At 48.2% G+C, this 14272-nt stretch overlaps 2 protein-coding genes across 3 annotated transcripts; both read right to left on the reverse strand.

Annotated features, from left to right (window-relative positions):
• Positions 1–3748: 3748 nt before the first annotated feature.
• LOC123060295 (leucine-rich repeat receptor protein kinase HPCA1) lies at positions 3749–10809 on the reverse strand. The gene is made up of 19 exons (XM_044482945.1): positions 8871–10809; positions 8632–8755; positions 8455–8526; positions 7994–8068; positions 7819–7890; positions 7542–7703; positions 7369–7440; positions 7219–7290; positions 7064–7132; positions 6919–6987; positions 6751–6825; positions 6592–6663; positions 6362–6496; positions 5801–6276; positions 5559–5717; positions 5268–5407; positions 4920–5139; positions 4566–4798; positions 3749–4478 (listed from the first exon to the last, which is right to left on the reverse strand). Exons 1-19 carry the CDS (start codon positions 8959–8961, stop codon positions 3972–3974), a joined length of 2895 nt encoding a protein of 964 aa, XP_044338880.1. The 5' UTR covers positions 8962–10809; the 3' UTR covers positions 3749–3971.
• Positions 10810–11069: 260 nt separating this feature from the next.
• On the reverse strand, positions 11070–14181 carry LOC123060319 (protein KRTCAP2 homolog). 2 transcript variants are annotated; one of them, XM_044482991.1, is made up of 5 exons: positions 14039–14181; positions 13784–13939; positions 12684–12735; positions 12540–12606; positions 11070–11344 (listed from the first exon to the last, which is right to left on the reverse strand). In XM_044482991.1, the coding sequence occupies exons 2-5, from the start codon at positions 13937–13939 to the stop codon at positions 11254–11256; spliced, it is 366 nt and encodes a 121-aa protein (XP_044338926.1). In that variant the 5' UTR covers positions 14039–14181; the 3' UTR covers positions 11070–11253. The 2 variants fall into 2 exon arrangements, with proteins under 2 accessions (XP_044338926.1, XP_044338934.1); XM_044482999.1 differs by having other exon boundaries at positions 13784–13953; positions 14039–14141.
• Between the last annotated feature and the right edge of the window lie 91 nt (positions 14182–14272).

The following is a 14272-nucleotide window of genomic DNA, read 5'->3' on the forward strand; positions in this document are numbered from 1 at the left end:
CGCTCTCTCCTGTGGAGGGCGCCGCGGGTGCTGGCCGTCCCTCTGGCCGTGCGGGCGGCGGTTGGACGGCGGAGGTGCCTCGTTGCCGCGGGCTGCTCCGGTGGCTCCGCCAAATCGGATCTCCGTCCCCTTCCGTCTGCTCTGCATCCCCTCACCGGTCTGGATTCATCGCGTCCGTGCTGCAAGATCTGGCACCTGAGGTGCGGTGGAGGAATCTTGGAACGGGGGAATCCCCTGGTCGATTCCGCATCGACCTTGACGACGGCGGTGCATCGGCTCCGAATCCCCTCCCGAGGGCGCGTTGAGTTTCCCTCCCTCCACCTCCCCCTCCCCTGTTTTCCCCAGGTGAAAATCTAGGCTTTGGTCGGCCGTCGACGGTGCTCCATCGTCGTGGTCCTCCTTGGAGGCGTCGGCTAGGGGTAGGGGTTGGGTTGGTTGCCTGCAGTTCTTGGTTGGTGGCGGCTGCGGTGCAGTGCTTGCTCGGGTTTCCGATGGTGGTGGAGATGAGGTGTTGTGCCCTGCTATCCTTCAGCGGTTGCTGCCCTGCCGCGCTCGTGCTCCGCTGGCCGATTTACGGCATCCCCGTGTTGTGGCACGGCTTGGATGTAGAGGAGATTGGTTCTCCTCTCTAGCATTTGCACGCCCGGGTTGTGGCACATCCAATGTTTTCCTCCCTGCAGGAACGATCCTCCTCTACACTGCTTGCTCGGTGCCCCGTGGATGTCTCTGTACTCGTTGTTCTGGTCTGCGATGTACCTCCGGCAGCTTGGTCTTGTTTGCTTTGTACCGGCAAGTTTGCACTTTGGTCTGTCGAAGTGTGATCTCACTTGTAATCTTTCAGTTGTTCTCCAAGCTTTGCCTTGTAATAATCAGCACCATGTATCCTAGCCGGTTGATGGCTTCATTAATTTGAAGTCGGGCTTTATGCCTTTCATCTAAAAAAAGGTAATGTATTGTTTGTACTTCACATCAAGTTTTTTGCTTGGCTTGCTTTACAAAACTGGATTTGGACGGCGGATAGATTGGAGAAGCGTGGGTGGCAAAATTGTGGTCATTGCCCTCTTTGTGAGAGGGAGCAAGAAACAAGGGCTCACCCTTTCTCTTCAAGTGCCGCTTCACCAATAGGCTGTGGAGACTGGTCATCGACAAGCTGAGTCTGACCATATGGACCCTTCCAGTTGGCACCTTGAAGCCTCTGTTAAGGAATGGTGGGCGAACATGACCAGCTTGGGTATTCCCAATAGGAAGGCCATGGCCTCCCTCACAATACTTGTTTTATGACCGTCTGGAACGAGAGGAACGCACGCATCTTCCGTCACAAGAGCGCCCCGCCGCCGATCCTAGTCAACAACATTCTTACCAACGCTAGACTATGGGTGACGGCAGGAGCTAAAAAACTTGGGGACATTCTAGTACGTGAGTAGTTGCCATGTGGCGTGTTATTGTGGGTTGTAAACAATCAAACTCTATTCTCCTCTTAATTAAATGATGAGGCAAATCTTTTGCCTCCATTTTAAAAAAACATTGTACAAGTATACATGTACTTCACGTGACAGTGAACTTGTATCTCGTACGCTGTTCACATAGCACTTTTGCCCAGACAGCACACATGCACGCACTATGCAGTATGTGAGAAAAAAAGCAAAAATATAACAGAAGAAAAAAAAAGTCACGCTAGGTATCAGCCGCCTGATCCTTCACGTGGGATCAGCCGCCTCGGCAGCCATCGATTGCTTCACACCTCACCATCCCATCATTCCCTACCACCTCATCTCCCCCATCGGCTCCCCTCTACCTTGCATCACTAGCACGCTATGTAGCACCAAGAAGCATGCCCCAACGGCACCCTCTCACCTTGCAGCACCTAGACGTCGTCTCACGGCACTGAGTGCCCGGCTCCTAGCACACAGCACCAGCGCATCGCGGCACCGAGTGGCTGTATGGCTCCTTGAAGCAACGCTCGACGGTGCAGGCAGACCTTGCAACACCTACGCATGCTTGCAAAGCCAGTGTCCCCCCAGGCTACAACACCGGTGTTCGCCCTTGCAGAAACGACATCAACATTGTTGTCGATCATCGCTGGTTTGTAGCAGTTGGCGTAGAAAGCGGACATTGCTAGGACAATGTGGGCGACGATGGAACTAGTGAGATTTTTCAGAGAAAGTAAGAGAGATGGCGCGAGGAAGATGACGAAGCGACACACACACACACACGCGCGCGCGTGCGTAGTATTTAATTATTATGAAAATGCTCCGCTATCTATAAAAATGTATTCTTGTGTCCAAACAAAATAAGGATGCAACTTATTATGACATTTTCATTAGTAAAATATGGACTCAATGTTGCTTTGTCAAGATGATTGGACGCCTCCTAAAGGAGAAAGCAATCAGGGACAAAAAGCAACAAGGATGGAGCTATCCCTTGATCTGATATATTGAAAGATAAACCAAACAAGAGCAAAAATAAGAAGGATGACACTAAAGGAAAGGCGCATGTCCGTATGTAGTTACATGATGGATGGTTCTTAGCATAAAAACATGCATTTGGTCGTGTATGTTGTCTATGTCAATATATTTGTATTTTTCACATATTACCACTAGTCAATGGGGGTAGTTTGTGATGTCGAGGTTTGTATGTTGGCAGTCTTAGAAGTAGCTTGTTGAGTTCTTTTTAGCATCACAAACTTTATTCATCATATGATAGCTAGATCGTTTACATAATGGTGAAGAAGAAAGTCAGGGATGACAGTTTCCCATGCTTCAGACTTGCTAGAACTACTACAATGTTTTGCTAAATCATCCGCGACTGAATTGGCCTCTCTACTAAATCATCCGCGGTTTTAGAAGTACCTTGTTGAGTTGCCTTTGTGCTTGGGCCTAATAGTTTGATTTTTTTTTGAGGGGTAGCCTAATAGTTTGATAGTATTGCATGCATTGTTGGGTTGTTGCTTGTTCGCCTATTAGGACATGTTTGCAACGGTTGCCCAATTTTTCATTAGTTAATTGATCAATCGTCTTCTGTTTAATTAATGAAAGAGACAAATCTTTTACTTCTGTTAAAAAGACAATTGTCCAAGTATCTAATATAAAACTGCTCCAAAATGTATCTCACGCCTCGAAAATGTATCATCCTATTTGGGTTTGATTCCGGAGCAGATCATCGAAGAAGGTCATAAAATCTGACGCTGAGTGTTTATTTATATGTCACATGAATGTAATTTTTATTACGGGCTTGCTAAAAGTCAGTCGACTGAGATTTAACGAAGTCTTAGTCGACCTTGCAGCATTTTGTCTCATCGTTCACAACATTTTTTTTCTGCCGGTAGCAACATCCTTCTTGGTGGTTGTAGCATCTCGTCCCTCGTCAATTGTAGCACATCATCTCACGGGTCGCAACATCCTCCTTATACGGTTAGCATTTTTATCAGAACGGTTATAGCATATGTTGTCGTTGCTTGCAGTACCGTTGCAACATTTTTCATCGCCATTTGCAGCATCCAGCCATGCCGCTTGCAACACCACAACTAAGCTGACATCACTCGATTGAGACTTCGTTAAGTCTCAGTCGACTGAGTTCTAAACACACCCTTTTTATTACTTTTGATGTTCTTTTTGTACTGCTACGACAATTAATGAATAGATCAGAAGATTTTTCTGCAAAAAATAGGGTACTGAGTGCACATCAAAGGCGCGTAGGCCATGACTCCGAGTAATCCTGTTTGGTACCGAAAACCATGACATGGACAATGTAAACAATGAACTTGCATCCAATGAATGTCAAGAGAGTGAAACTCGCATACAATGAACAAAGAAGAATCTAATACTACTATACGATGCATCACAAGTCACATCACTCGCAACACGTACAAAAAAAAATCAATGTACAATTCATCGTCACAACTCACAAGCTGACACGAGAAGGAACAAAATGTACACTTTCTATACCCCAAAAATGAATGTACAATGTGTCTATTATTTTGGCTTGACCTCGAAGTAGGGCATGTAATCGGACGCCTCCCCGGCGCCGCCGTAGGACGACCGGGTGATCTCCACGTCGCTGTACGGGTGCGAGGGCGCGCCCCTGCCGGCGCCGTCGAACTCGGTGGCCGACGACCCGGCCGAGTTGGACCCCTCCCCGTCGGGCTCGTTGAGCAGCATGGCCTCCACCTCCTTGACGACGGTGCCCATGGTGGGCCGCGCCGCCGCGGACTCGTCCACGCACTGCATCGCCAGCTGCACGAACCGCCGGAACCCGGGCGTCCGCGCGGCGTCCCGGATCGCCGGGTCGACGATGGCGCGCAGGCCGTAGTAGTCGCGGTCGGCCGGGTCGATGGCCTGCCTCACCTCCCGCACAACGTACTTCCCCTTCTCGATCGGCTGCCTCCCGCTCACCAGCTCCAGCATCACCACCCCGAAGCTGTACACGTCGCTCTTCTCCGACAGCTGCTGCGTCATGTAGTACTCCGGGTCCAAATATCCCTGCCAAAAATGCACGCATGATTAATCGGCAGATCATATGGAGCAACTGATCGAGGTGAAAAATGTAGCAGTGGTTACGATCGTTACCAGTGTTCCTTTGACTTGGGTGGAGACGTGGCCCTTCTCGGTGTCGGCGACGAGCTTGGAGAGCCCGAAGTCGGCGACCTTGGCCTTGAGGTTCTCGTCGAGGAGGATGTTGGTGGACTTGATGTCGCGGTGGATGATCGGCGGGTCGGCGAGCTCGTGAAGGTACGCCAGCCCCCTCGCCGACCCGAGCGCGATCCTCAGCCTCTTCTTCCAGCCCAAGTACGTCCCTCTAACTGCAAACGTGCAGTTCCATCAATTTTGGGCACAAGTGAAATGGTAAACAACTAATGCAAATGTAGATGAGGGGTATTGTCAGTGGGGTGGTTTGGGACTCAGTAATTCAGATGTGCTTACCAACAAGGTTCTCCCTCAGTGTCCCACCGGCGACGAACTCGTAAACCAGCATCTGCTCCCCTTGCTGGAAGCAGAAGCCGATCAGGCTCACCAGGTTCCTGTGGTGAACCCGGGACAGCAGCTCGATCTCGTTCTTGAACTCCGGCGCGCCCTGCATCGACCCAGACTGCGCCCGCTTTATCGCCACCCGTATTCCGTCCACAAGTGTTCCCTTGTACACCTGTTCACACATTGCAGTGAGTAAGCCAGTGTGGTTGGCTAAATTGTGTTTCAACTTTCAACTGTTTGTGCAGGCCATATTTCAGGAATAAGATGGACAAATGAACTGATGCGGTTTTCAATTGTTACCTTTCCATAGCCTCCTGCGCCTATCTCATGGCTATCTGCAAAGTTGTCCGTGCAGCTTTTCAGCTCCTCGAAGGAGAAGAACCTCGCTCCTTTCAGCTGTGGAGCTCCTCCGCTGTCTTTCTGCGCCGCGCCCCACGAAGCTGGAATTTCAGAGAAATGATCAGATCAGTTTCAACCTTCATTGTCCATGTCATGGTTGCTCTTTGGATGTTCAGTTCATCGCAGATTGTTCAACAGTGATGCTACTGGTATAACAGAAACTGCAAGACCAGTTTGTATATTTATCCTTACCAAAAGGGTCGGTGCTTCGTTCTTTTAGTTCCTTGTTCCTTCTCTTCTGTCGCAAAGCGAACAGTCCCACCAAAATGAGGGCAATCACAAGAACCCCACCGGCCACTGCGATTCCAGCAACAGCAGCTGTACTGAACTTCGATTTCTTGCCACCAGCAACTGACACAGAATGTTTAAATAGTTAGTTTCACACCGCCATGCTGCTTCAAATCTTCAATTTTAAACAGGGGAAACTCAAGTACCTAAGAAGGGGACATATGGATCTGCAATGAAGAAGTAAGGCCCGAATATTGGCGGCGGCTTGTAGGTCTGGTTGCTGAGAAGAAACCCAATGCGGCTCACTTCAGACACGTTGAAGAGCGTCCCCGTCGACGGGAACAGACTCACTTGAACTTGGAGGTAGTTGTCCTCGTTGAAGTGGATACGGTTCAGGAGAACCGCACCTTCACGCAGACCCAGTAGCCTCCAGAGGGTTTCCTCCAGTTGCTGAAACCTAACGGTGTCCGACACATCCTTGAAGGACGGCGCTCTGAAGACCATCTTGCCATTGTACGAATAGGCGCAGCCGCAGTTTGCGGGGTTCTGGCCCTGACCACTTTGGCACCCACTTGCCGAGATACATTTGGCCATGCTAGTGCTGTATGCTATCACGTTCGGTTTCTGGACGGTGCAGAATGCTACAGTGGGTTTATCGGAGCAGACTGGATTCAGGGCAAGCCTGTACGCAGATTTTAAGAAAAAACAGAGGCATGTCAGTGAATGCATGGAGAAAAGAAGTAATGGCCAGCATTTTAGGATCTTACAGCAGTGTCTTTTTGTAGTTTGAAATGCCAGCGACATCAACTATGACGTTTCCTTGGAAATCCACGGTTTGCAGTTGTGTGCCGATGCTGCCTGGCATCGTAAGTACTCCGTTCAACTGGTTTTTGCTCATTACACTGTACCATCATCAATACGAACACTTGAACATGAGAATGACTTATTTCTCTTTTCTTATTGAAGTTACTATGAGTATAGTTTGCTAGAAAATTACACTTCATGCAGCTGGGGCAAATTGAAGAGTTCCTGGGGGACCTCGCCAGTGAGGCTCGCAGAAGACAACGATCTGAGTGATAACAAGAATATCACGATAAGTATGACATCATCGAAACAAATTGTTGCTTTAGAGAGTCAACCGTTTAAGATAACTCACATTGAAGAAATATTTGTTAGATTTGTGAACCAGGCTGGGATTGCTGACGCGGTAAAGCTGTTGTTGCTTAAATCCCTGGTTATTAAAGCATTGACTAGTCAGTATTTTCCGAGATTGTTTTATATCACTGGGCAATGCAGCATGGAAGCATTATAGTTAGGTTCTTACACAACATTTAACACGTTCATGCTGCTGAGATTTGGCACTGATCCAGTTAGCTTGTTGGTTGCCAAGTTCCTGCAGAAAGCATTTTCAGTAATAGGTTTCTCAAGTCTAAAAAATCTTATCTTGACTAGTCTTGGAAGACACTTACAGCTCATTTAGGTTGACCAAGTTGGTGATGTTAGGAACTGCTCCCGCAAATTGGTTCCTATCCAGTCGGCTGTCGAAGACGAGAAATGTGTCAAAGATTGTGATAAAAACAACTCTCGAGGAAAATGTGTGTTTCATTGTTCTGAAGCTACTTACAGTACTTGGAGCGAGGTAATGCTTCCAAGCTCACGCGGAATTGGGCCTGTGAACTGATTGCTATCAAACAATCTGAAAAAAATGAAAAGAAATATTAGCAGGATATATTTATCGATATAACATAAATTGGAAAGTTTGGCAATCCCTTACATGTGTATGAGGGTCATATTAGACTTGAAGAGGCCTGTAAGCGTTCCAGATAGCTGGTTCTTGTTGAAATGGCTGTCCACCAATCATAGTTCAGTTAGAAAGATGAAACAACCGGTTGCAAACCGATGATCTTCCTTAATAGATCAAGACGAAAAGAGTAGTATCAAACTTACAAGTGCTTCGTGTTGGTAAGAAGGTCAAGGCCCGGTGTCGTTCCTGTTGAGATAGGGACACTTCCTGTGATGGCATTATCTGCCAGGTCTAGCCAGAAGAGTTTTGAGAGTAGGCCAAGCTGAGGCGGTATTGTGCCCGTCAACTTGTTTGAATTCAGCGCCCTATATGTATAGATAACGTTTCACAGAACCAGTTAGTTTTTCTGTCAATCAAAAGAAATAAGACGAGGAGTTTGCGAATGCGAGAAGTTTCTTTTGAATCAAGCTAGCCACTTACAGGAATGTCATCTGCAGGAGGTTGCCTAGTTCTTTAGGAATGTCTCCGCTGAAGCTGCAACCAGCCAAGATTCTGACAAGTACATCGAAAGCGATTCAGTAAGTCTGTTTGGTCAACTGCTATTGCATCAGGAGCGGAAGGGTTGAGAACAATGAGCAATTAATGCATCGCTTACAGTGTCGTAAGCTTCCCAAGGTTCCCAATCGAAGCGGGGATCGTACCACTGAGACCGCTGTTGAACGAAAGGTCACTGCAATGCAAATGCTTGTGTTAGAGTGTCCACATATCAGCAGCAGGTCTTCAGAACTTCTACATCTAGTTTCATCTAGATTTTCTTCCATGCAATATTAAATGGAAGCATCTCTACTTTTCCTTCATTTTCAAATATATTACCTAATCCATGTTCACTGCCCAACTACCATTTTTTATAATACAAACTAACAATCAAAACTTAGACATGGTAAACTTGAATGGGTCAGCTCAGTTTTTTGTTTTCTTTCAGGACATGGTCAGACAATAAGAAAGCAGAGTTCATAATTGAGAAGCAAAACTGCTCTGACTGGTTCAACATATAGCCTGAGCAATGGCAGCTCGGAGGCAGCGAATCCATGGTGGGCGGGCGAGGCGACAACTTACAGGAACATGAGCTGGCCGAGCTGCCCGATGCTGTCGCTGAGCGTGCCCTGCATGTTGGCGCTGGATAGCCGCCTGCGAAAACAAACCAAAGGAAATTTGGTATGATGAGATGAGGCACACACTTGACTTGGCTGTAGAAGGAGCCGCGGGGGACGCGATGGATTCGATTGTACTCACAGCGATGTCACCCTCCCGTTGCCGCTGCACATGATCCCGTCCCACGGCGCGCCGCAGGGGTCGCCGGAATTCCAGCTCGACGGGTAGTTGGTCCACGCGCCCATCACCGACCGGAGCGCCGCGGCTGCCATGAGTAGACACAATCCATGCAGAACGAGGTGAGCAAAGCAGGGCGGAGAGATGCGTTAGATGAAATGGAACGGAGCTTTTTGGACGGCGGAGGGGAGTGGCTGACTGACCATCGTCCGGGTTGGTCTGGCAGAGCCCCGCCGGCACGGTGGCCGCCACGAGCAGCAGGAGCAGCCGCGCCCGCCGCGTCGCCGCGTCCATTCTCTATCCACGGGCCAGTCCACGACGGACGGAGCAGCAACAACGGTGGGCGCCTGACTCGATCACTTGCCGGAGCCTCGCCCGGAAGCACGCACGTTCGCCGGAGCGAGCAGGGCGCCGCCGCGCTTCTTGCGCTCTGTGTATCGTCTACCTCGCTCCTCTTGGTCGTCGGAGGCTCACGTACCCTCTCTCTCTCTCTCTCTCTCTCTCTCTGGCAAAAGTCGGAGACGGGAAGGAGGCGGGCACGGCAGGGCGTATAAATCCCACCAACCCAACGCCAGCGGCCTGCCTTGCTTCTTCCCCGACGCAGCGCAGCGCAGGGAAGAGGTCAACCCGCCCGGGGGCCGGGGCAGGGCAAAGGCAAGGCGAGGCGAGCGAACGCAGCGACGCACGCGTTCAGACAAGACAAGGCAGCCGGGTTTGCACTGCGCCACGTTGGTCAAACTAACCGAGCGGCCGAGGAAAGAGAGAGCCGACTGCGCATTTCCACCATCTTTTTTATATCTTATATAACTTACGCATATACAAATCCGAGCTGGAATATTCAAATCCTCGACGAAAGCGGGCCCCGGTTCTGGTAAAGACAAAGAGCAATTTTGAAATTATTCAAACGTTTTATCGGGAAAATTAGAAGGATCCCCACGGGACGACGACCTGCTGGTGGCCTGTAGGCTGTAGCCATCGCCGCCGGTTGCAGTTGCATGATTTGCGCGCTGGCGTTGCCATCGTCGTCTTAATTAGCTGCACATTCTTTTATCCGTGGCTAGCTAGTAGTGGTCTGGGTGCTCGCCCGGCCACCGGCTTAAAAATCCAACGACCAGCCTTTGATTGCGTCTTGATCGGTTCGCGGAGATTAGTTTATACGCCAGGAAAACATCCGAGGACAGTTGACAATTAAAAGGGGCATGCATATGAGGCTGGTTGTAATGAGAGTATCATAAGCAGTATCATACATGTCAACTAGACTTTTAGATGCTGTGACACACAAATAATTGAAGAAAAAAAAGGATATAGTATCATATCATGATACTGTATCATATTAAATATTTTACTACTTTGTGTCATGCATGACAATTAATAAGACAGTCTAAGATACTAATTTATAATAGTATGCATTACAGAAGTAGTATCATATGATACTACTATATGATACTGCTCATTACGACCAGCATGATGCAACAGGGACGAGGGCCAATCGAATCGGGTGGCTGAATGGATCTATCCATCCATTGTCCGTCCGGCAGTCCTCTGGCCGGGTACGGTGTTTATGTTTGTTGTTTAGCCCGTGGATTGGCGATTTTTAATGCGAGCGTCGCGGGGTGGTGGCTGATGGAGACGGCGACGGCGACTTTCTCTATCCAAGCCTCGGTCTCGGATCGATTGGAACAGTTGAGGCCGGGCGCTGCGACTGGATCGAACGTGCGTCTTCTTCTACGTGTGCATGTATGTATGTCTATCATCCATCATCGCAGAGGCAGAGGCCAGAGAGGCGTAGCTATCGTCTGGAACGCGTGTGCGCACGGCCTGGCCTGCAAGTTGCAGCGGACGGACAGTGGACGTGAGCCCCGGTCAGTGGCCTGCTCCTGGTCAGAGAACAACAGCCAGCCCGGCCTGGCCTGCACGCGTGCTCCGCTCCTCTATCCCCTCCACATCCGGCGTCCCCGTCCGCCCGTCGAGGCCGCGCTCCCTCGCAGAGACTTCGACATGGGTCGCCGGCCACCGGAGTGCACTTCCTTCGCCTTCCGCAGCTCTGGCCTCCCGCTTCCATGGCACCGGCAAAATGGCGGCCGGGAAAGAAGCGGTCCGGGTGGCGCACGGCGTACCACGCACCGGCGCACGTCGGCCATCGTCACCGCAGACGTTTCACGTACGCGAGAACTAATCCTCCATGGTTTACTCTTGACAGTTTCATACTTGTATCGTGCTACATACTAGTAATACTATATCACAGCGTGGACTCTACTGATATAAACCTTTTAAACAACAAACAACATGCTCGACAAATAAAACAGAGTCCCGACCAAGCAAGAAACGTTTTCGATGCGCGCGACTCGGCGGCAACGAATTCATCCCGAATCGCCAGCCGGTGCACATGGTTAAAAGGGAGATTACCTGGTCAACAACGCTGTGATTTCAGACTAAAAATCAAAATGTGCCGTCTCCCAGAGTTCCAGTTCTATATATGCCAAAAAGAAAGGTGATCGGGTTGAGAAGTCTGACGGAGGGTGTGGATATTAGTTTCTGATTCCATCTACAAAACAGGTCAACCTTACATAAAATATGTGTCTGCCCTCAGTACCGCCTCGCCTTGGACTCGCTCCTCGCGAGGATCATCCCGGAGAGCTTGTCGACCTCGTAAAGGATCCCGGCAGAGAACAGGAAGCTGCGGCCAGGTGGAGCAACAAAAAGGAAATCAGATCGTTCATGAGGAGCTGTTGCACTAATGTAATCACCGGAAAAAGGTAAGAACAGCAAAGGCAGCAAAATACAGAAAAGACATATCCAAGTTATTTAAATGGCAGAGCTCTTGATAATATTTTTTTGTAAATGGTGCCCTTCCCTTGCTAGATCCTTCAAGGGGAATAGTCACTAGCATAATTGTGTTGGTGCCAACCAGGCTTCTTTTGCTGGTAGCTTGCTATGTGCCCAACACACAAAACACTTGGAAAATGCTGCCTCATCATGTGACCAGAGTAACATGAGCTAAGGCTGCTAAGTTCTTTATCATGTACCAGAGTAACATAGGCTAAGTCAGCTAAGATCTTCACAATGCACCACAATGATATAAGCTCTATCAGAGCATGTGAGCACCACAATGTCAACACCATGGTGGATGTAGCAAATAATTTCACCCCACATAACAAAAAAATGTGATTATTTTAATATTTTCAGAATAACTTTAGCTCCTCTCCTAGCTAATCATGATTGTTAGGTGACAGAATTTTTCTGACTAGCCGAGGAAATTTTGTGACCCTTCCCTGGACCCTGCGCAAGCGGGAGCTACATGCACCAGGTTGCCCTTTTACAAGTATATGCAACAATAACTCGTTCTAATCTGACAGGCTGTAGAAGGATCACTAATTAGATGGATTTTGCTCAGCTGCTAATCATGCATCCTATAACTACTGTCAACATCAAACAATAGGTAACCTACAGTTGGCAATGCTGTTATAAGGAAGTATTGTCTAATCTACTCCCTCTGTTCCTATAACAAGTCTTTTTAGAGATTTCAATATGGACTACATACGGATGTATATAGACGTAGTTTAGAGTGTAGATTCACTCATTTTGCTCTGTGTGTAGTCCATATTGGAATATCTAAAAAGACTTATATTTAGTAACAGATTTACAGTACCGGCCCATTAAACTTTGGATGTATTGATATTTGTTACCTTATGTTCCCATCTACTATTGCAAACAAGAGCAAATAAAAATTTCATAAGCATAGTTCCATCAGCACATCTAAGATTAGCATTTCTGAACAAGGAATCGTCAAGGTCTATCAGTTCTATCATGGGACCATACAACTATTAACGACTTGAACAAAGAATTGGCAAAGTATGTTAAAGGAAGCATACCATGTTGTGATGCAAACACGGTGGACAGTGCCAGCTACAATAAGAGCAACAAGTTGTGCTACAACAACTGCATGAAAAGAACAGAAATGATGACAGATGGTTCAAGTTAAAAAATGAAAGAAAACATGGGAATGAAATATATACCTGCACCCCACCCAGTTCTAACACCACTAGCTTCTTGGTAATTACCGATAAACTGCAAAACTTGCTCTAGTTAGCACATTAAAAAAAATCCATGCAGCAAAGTAATAATTGTTGTTTGCTGATGAAGGAAATGATCATCATTCTTATTTACAACACAAAACCATACAAGGGTGTCAGTCAGATGTATATAGCATACATGCTTCCTAGTTGCTACCTTTTCCCCCTTGATGAGGATCTGCTTGCACTATTTTCTCGTTATAGAAAACAAAACTGACAAAAGATGACTTATCTATAGTCATCTGTGGAGGTTTTGGGGTTTAGGAAATGCTTCACCATGTTGAAGCCAGAGTGGATTCCAATACAAAAACAAGGCCCCCTTTGGTGTCTTCTGCGGATTTAAAGTGACATGAACCCACAAAACTACCACAATTAAGGCTTGCCATTGGTCATAACTTTTTAGTACTATATACCTAAATATTTTACCACAAAGTCAATTATACTTCAGGAGCTTAATAAATTAGAACAAAAAGCTTATGTCTCCAAGACTGTTGGATTTGAGAAGTCAACTCTTCATGGCTCCATCTGGAGACAAATACATCTGTATCCAGACAAATCTAAGACAAGAATTTTGGGACAGAGGTAATACTAGACAAACACGACCTTAGCTGCCACTTATGATAGCTCACATTGTGGGAAGTAATTGACAACTGAGCCTACATAACAGAGCAATGTGAATTTCGGATCAAGGGATATTTATATCTTAGAAGAGCAATGTGATGGGGCATTTTCTATTTGAGAAGCTACTCTAGTCTGGAAAATTGAAGCTGAAGAGCACACGCAACCTGCAGAAACTAGCTATCAGAAGTTACATGACCGAGATTTCTATCTTCCACCGCTGAATGTTAAGTACTACACACACTGGATACAAGAACAATTACAAACCACATGCCAATTTGCTCCCAGTTCTACACCCTAAACATTTTTTTAGAGAAAACAAAATCACAACCTACGAATGTCAGTGCACTACCAATCAGGTGAGAGGGCTTTGTCCACCACCACGAGTAATAAGAAGCAGAAGGAAGAAGAGAGGGACGACGCACGGTGAGGAGGAGGAGGAAGAGGAGGGAGCTGACGAATCCGCCGGCGATGGTCTTGAGCTCCGACGCGGCGAACCAGCCCCGGTACATCTCCAGCAGCGACAGCGTCACCGCGAACAGCAGCAGCGACAGCAGCATCGACCGCCCCGTGCCCGCCATCTGCGACACCAGATCTCCGACAGCCAACGGGCAGCGAAATCAACACCCAATCCAAGAACCAAAATCGTCCCAGCGCCGCAGGAGAACGGAGATCCTCACCTGGACCGGCGCCTAGGATCGGAGATCTGAGGCGGCAGCGCGGGGGAGCAGTAGGGTTTTGGCGCTGCCGCTTCTTCTTCCCCCAGTCCGTCGCGAGGTGTGTGGTGTGGTGAGATCTACCACGCCGCCGAGTCGTCGTGGAAGAGACAATGTACGGGCCGTATTGGGCCGACGACTCAGAGCCCGATGGACCCCGTTTCGGGCGTATGGGCGGCTCGGTTCGGTTGGAATGTT

Source organism: Triticum aestivum, chromosome 1A (assembly GCF_018294505.1).
Source record: "Triticum aestivum cultivar Chinese Spring chromosome 1A, IWGSC CS RefSeq v2.1, whole genome shotgun sequence".
Taxonomy (NCBI): Eukaryota; Viridiplantae; Streptophyta; class Magnoliopsida; order Poales; family Poaceae; genus Triticum; species Triticum aestivum.